At 65.1% G+C, this 5,374-nt stretch overlaps 2 protein-coding genes across 2 annotated transcripts in view; both read left to right on the top strand.

The window, feature by feature from the left end:
- Nucleotides 1-452, top strand: part of LOC108448686 (perilipin-3-like) — a 2,815-nt gene extending 2,363 nt beyond the window's left edge. The window contains exon 6 of the mRNA XM_017742470.1: nucleotides 5-452. Within this exon, the coding sequence (XP_017597959.1) occupies nucleotides 5-184 (180 nt within the window). The 3' untranslated portion in view covers nucleotides 185-452. The remainder of the gene's footprint in view (nucleotides 1-4) is intronic.
- Nucleotides 453-1,330: 878 nt separating this feature from the next.
- On the top strand, nucleotides 1,331-4,237 carry LOC103621219 (perilipin-3). The gene is made up of 8 exons (XM_008639982.2): nucleotides 1,331-1,440; nucleotides 1,797-1,854; nucleotides 2,072-2,267; nucleotides 2,669-2,751; nucleotides 2,832-3,162; nucleotides 3,281-3,471; nucleotides 3,558-3,680; nucleotides 3,755-4,237. Exons 2-8 carry the CDS (start codon nucleotides 1,804-1,806, stop codon nucleotides 4,160-4,162), a joined length of 1,383 nt encoding a protein of 460 aa, XP_008638204.2. The 5' UTR covers nucleotides 1,331-1,440; nucleotides 1,797-1,803; the 3' UTR covers nucleotides 4,163-4,237.
- Nucleotides 4,238-5,374: the final 1,137 nt, after the last annotated feature.

Raw genomic sequence — 5,374 nt, 5'->3', positions numbered from 1 at the left:
CGAGGGGCTGCTGGAGCACGTGGGGCAGCACACGCCCCTGCCCTGGCTCGTGGGACCCTTCGCCCCCGCGCTCGTGGAGTACCCGGAGGATGTCCCAGTGGACATGTCCAAGTGGGAGGGCTGTGTCACCGTGGGGGGGACGCACCAGGTGCCCGCTGCCCCCCCGGTCTGCAGCCAGCACTGAGCCACTGGTGCCACCGAGCTGGGGGAGCACCCACCCAGAGCCACGAACCCAAATCCCATCGGGAATGTGGGGATGGTGGACTCGGTGGCACAGTTGGGACCCCATTGTCGCAGCTGCGGACTCCTGTGGGGATGGTGGCATGTGCAGGACACAGCATGAGTCTGTCTGGGATCCAGGGCTGCCCTGAGCCCCAGGAGCACTGGGATTTCGTGTCTTAACAGTTTCAAACCAGTTTAAAGAGGAAGAAAACAACGTTTTTGGCCTTAAAGTGACTCAGAGCCTGCAGTGCTGTGGCAGAGCCACCGTGCCGGGCTCACCGGGAGGCTCTGCGCGGGCGGCAGAGCTGAGGGGGGGTCCAATAGGGGGGTGTCGAGGTGGGACAGCGGGACGGGTTTCCGTGGGGTGCTGGGACAGTCCAGGACATCTGGACTGTGACCCGCAGCCGTGTGGCACTGAACTTTGTCCCGGTTGTCACGGCCGCGGGGCTGGGTCCGCCCCGGGGTATCCCCGACGTCACAAGCATAGCGTGGTCACAGCACCCGGTGGGGCGACACTGGGCACCCCAGGACTGCCCATCCTCCTGCCGCCGGAACGCACTGGGACCAGTTTGACCAACTCCACTGGGCCAGGTGTGGGGGAGCACCGGGACCCCGTGCTTGGCACCCGCACGAGGGGAGGGGACGCTCGGGGCGTCCGGGCAGGGTCTGTCCTGGGGGATCCGGTGCCAGGGAACGTCGGGGTCGGCGATCCAATGCTGGGGGAGGAGGTCTCTGGTTCCGGGCTCGGGGTGTCACTGCAGCCGGATCCCGGGGAATTGGGTCGGTGTAGACCGGTCCCGGGGGTGTCCGGTCCCCAGGGGGTGTCAATGCAGCCCAGTCCCGGGGGATCCGGTACCAGGGAGGTGGGTTCAGTGCAGCACCGACCGAGGAATGGGGTTCCAGGGCTCAGTGCAGCCCAGTCCCGGGGGATCCGGTGCTGGGCGGGGGACTCGGTGCAGGCCGTTCCCGGGGGTTGGGGATCCCGGTCCCGGTCTCGGTCCCGGTCCCGGGGTTTGGCTGCCGTCCCGGCCCCGCGCTGCCTCGGGTCGCTGCTCCCGGTCCGCCCCGGGCCGGCCCCGCTGGGCGGCTCCGGTCACATGCGCTCGGGGCGGGCTCCGGGGTATAAAGGGCGGCGGGGAGGAGCGGGGCGAGCCCGGAGCCGACCTGCGCCCAGCCGAACCGAGCCCACCCGAACCGAACCGAGCCCAGCTGCCAGCGGTGAGCACGATCCGGGTCCGGTCCGCGATCCTGGTTCCGATCCCGACTGCGATCCCGGTTCCGATCGCAATCCCGGTTCCGATCGCGATCCCGGTCCTGGTCCCGATCGCAATTCCGGTCCCGGTGCCGGTCTCGGTCCCGGTGTCAATCCTGGTGCCGATTCTGATCCCGGTCCCAATCCCGCCTGTGATGCCGGTTGTGATCCCGGTCCCAGTCCCAGGGACCCCCCTGTCCCGGGTTTCTCCAACCGCGTGGGAGCTGCCCCGTTCCGGGGAGGGGTAACTTGGGATCCTCCCTTCGGGGAGGGGGGCTGGGGGGGTCTGACCCCACTCACGGTCACGTCCTGTGCCCCCCAGCCCCACCATGGCCACCAGCGAGCCCACGCCGGCGCAGCCCAAGGCAGAGGAGCAGCAGGTCAGTGCGGGCAAGGGGGGCGGTTCGGGGGGGGTCCAGGGGGTCCCTGCTTGGAGACAGGGATCGGGGTTATCCCACCCTCCGATGACCTCGGAGAGCCATGGGAGCACCCCAAAACCATCCCTGGGGGGGTTGGAAGCGCACAGCACACCCCACTCCCTGTGAGATTTGGGGGCCCCTCACCCCCATGCTCACCCCGAGCACTTCTGGGCCCCAGAGCATCGGGACACGCGTGGCCAACCTGCCCCTGGTGAGCTCTGCCTACGACATGGTGTCCTCGGCCTACACCTGCACCAAGGAGAGCCACCCGTACGTGCGCTCCGTCTGCGACGCCGCCGAGAAGGGGGTGAAGACGCTGACAGCAGCAGCAGTGAGCGGGGCCCAGCCCCTCCTCACCCGGCTGGAGCCCCAGAGTGAGTGCGGGGGGGACAGCACCCCACGGGGGCTGGGTGACCCCAAAACTGCTCTCACAGAGCTCTTGTGAGGCAGCAGGAGAGGGAGGACCTGGTTTCACATCTCCCGTTTGTATCACCAATGAATAAAGGGCTGGAGAAGCTGGAGGATGGGAGGGGAAACACTCCACAAGTTTTGGGGTACCCCAAAACCTGGCCCTAGCAGAGCTCTTGCAAGGCAGTGGGAGAGGGAGAAGCTCTTTCCTTATTTCTGTTTGTTCTACCAAAAAATACACCTGCAAAGGGCTGGGGAAGGTGGAGGCAGCAGCACCCCTTGAGGGCTGGGGTACCCCAAAACCTGGCCCTAGCAGAGCTCCTGCAAGGCAGCAGGGTGCTAAACCCACCTATTTTCACATCTCCAGTTTCCACTGCCAATGAATTTGCCTGCAAAGGGCTGGACAAGCTGGAGGAGAAGCTGCCCATCCTGCAGCAGCCCCCCGAGAAGGTACCGGGCAGGGCTGGGCTGGGGTGCGCAGCACGCTCGGGGTCCCCCAGTGCTTAACAGAGGTTTGTGTGTCCCCCCAGCTCATCTCGGACACCAAACTGCTGGTGACCTCCACGGTGACGGGGGCCAAGGATGCGCTGACCAACACCGTGGCCGGGGCCAAGGATGCAGTGACCAGCACTGTGGCCGGCGCCAAGGACGCGGTGACCAGCCGGGTGACCGGTGTGATGGACATGACCAAAGGGGCTGTGCAGGGCGGCATGGAGCTGACCAGGTCCGCGGTCAGCAGCGGCGTCAGCACCGTCATGGGCTCCAGTGTGGGCCAGATGGTGGCCAGCGGCGTGGGCTCCGTGCTGGGCAAGTCAGAGGAGCTGGTGGACCATTACCTGCCCATGACGGATGAGGAGCTGGGTGAGCAGCTGATCTCAACCCTCCAGAGAGGGGTGGGCAGAGGCTGGGCAGGGCGGGGGAGGCTCTGTGGGGTGGTGATGGTGGTGCTGGGACCCCCAGAGCAGCTCCTGTCCCACAGCCAAGCTGGCCACGGCCGTGGAGGGCTTCGAGCCGGAGCAGCAGAGGCAGCAGCAGAGCTACTTCGTGCGCCTGGGCTCGCTCTCCACCAAGCTGCAGCACCGAGCGCTCCAGCACTCCCTGGGCAAACTGCAGAGCGCCCGCCAGAGCAGCCAGGACCTGCTGGCCCAGCTCCAGCGCACCCTCGACCTGGTAAGACCCAGCCCCGCAACCCCTGTGCCACCCTGGGGTGTCCCCCAGCAGTCCCCCCACCCAGCCAGGCTGTGCCTCTCTCCCAGGTGGAGCACCTTAGGCAAGGCATGGACCAGAGGCTGCAGGGAGGGCAGGAGAAGCTGCAGCAGCTGTGGCTGGAGTGGAGCAAGAAGCAGCCGGGTGGTGGCAAGGACCAGGCGCCACCGGAGGTAGGAGCAGGGCAGGAGGTCCCCGGGGTGACCCGGGGTGTCCCCCCGCCCTCACTCCCCGTGTCCCCCCACAGACGGTGGAGTCGGGCACGCTGACCATGCTGCAGGGCTTGACCCAGCAGCTCCAGAGCTCCTGCCAGCCCTTGGTGTCCAGCCTGCAGGGCCTCCCCGCCAGCATTCAGGACACGGCTGGTGGACGAGCTGGTGGAGCACGTGGCCTTCAACACCCCCCTGACGTGGCTGGTGGGACCCTTCTCCCCCTCGGGCCAGCGCCGGGTGGAGACAGAGTAGCCATTCTGGGCTGCTTCCCCTCCAAAACAGCCTCATTAGGAGCCTTTGCCAACCCCCCCAGCCCCCCAAACCTTGTGCCTGCCTCTGTGGGGACCCTCCTGCCTGCCCCAGCTCCGTCCCTTGTCCCCTTGCTGGGGACCTGCAGTGATGTGCCTTGGCTGCCCCAAGTGCCTCTTGGGGGTCCCCCATGACCTCGGTGCCTTCAAACCCCTGGCCTTGTAGGGTCAAAACAGCACAAGAAACAATAAACTCTGGTTAGTTTTGCACTGGACTGAGATTTCTTTGGGGGTGTGGGGGAGGAACTGGGCTCTGGAGGAACAACCCCCACCCCAAGACCTGGGCACCCCCGTGTCCTGGGCCCCCATTCCCCAGACAGACCCCCCAGCCTGTCCCTGCCCCTGTGGGAGCAGGAGTGGGAGGAGAGGACCTGGCAGTGGGATCAGGAGTGGGGTGCTGGAGGGGGCCTCCCACTTCCCGGCAGTGGGGCAAGAGGCACTTGGGATTTTTTGGGCTTTATTTGGGTCTTGTTTATGGAGGGAGTGTGAAATCAGCCCTGGAAAAAGAAACCCCAAGTGTCCCCAGGGCAGAGTTACTGCAGCCTCCGAGGGGGGGTCGGGGCACAAAGAGGAGGCGGCGCCGGGTGGAGCCGGGAATTCTTTATTGGACACGGACAAAAGCTCCGGAGCGTTGCAAAAGAGCAAAGAAACCAACACTGAGCTGCTGCCCAGCACGGGCAGGAGGATGCCAGGGTCAGTCCCTCCCTGGCGCAGTTAGGAGAGAACACACCCTTTTTACTCTATTTTTACCCCAAAAAGTTGGTGCCCAGCCCTGCTGCCACCCCTGGGGCAGAGGGATCCGGCCCCAGCAGCTGCCTCTGGATGGAGAGAGGATCATGATGGTGGGGAAAGGGGCTTGGAGCAGCCCCTGAGTGCCTGATCCTGGTCAGAGGGAATTTGGGGACCCATGGGGTGTTTGCCAGCCCTGACCCTGGGCAGGGGGTTGGGGTCCTCCCCTTGTCCCAGCCAGCGATGCCTCAAGAAAGAGACACGGGGGTTCCTTGTGTTTTTCATTAGAAAACCCTTTATATTCATTTCATGTCGGTTGAAATCACAAGAAATTAGGTAGGAGGGAAAAAAACCAAAACAAAACAAAAAATTAAAAACAAAGAGGGGGACAAATACAGACACCAGCACAGCCCCCCCGCGGGTGGTGCCTCCGCAGGGACGGGACACGGGACAAGACCAAGGACATCGGCTACGGTGGGACTTAGTGAAGTGACTCGGGCAGGGGACGAGGCAGAGGCTGCTCTCCCTTCACAGCCTCTCCTCCTCCTCCAGGTGGGAGCTGCTTCCTCAGCTCTCCTCCTCCTCCTCCTCCTCCTCATCCACACACCCTGTCTCCCC

Source organism: Corvus brachyrhynchos, unplaced genomic scaffold (assembly GCF_000691975.1).
Source record: "Corvus brachyrhynchos isolate BGI_N302 unplaced genomic scaffold, ASM69197v1 scaffold158, whole genome shotgun sequence".
NCBI lineage: Eukaryota > Metazoa > Chordata > Aves > Passeriformes > Corvidae > Corvus > Corvus brachyrhynchos.
Note: the sequence above shows the minus strand (reverse complement) of the source record. Positions and strands in the feature narration are given on the sequence as shown.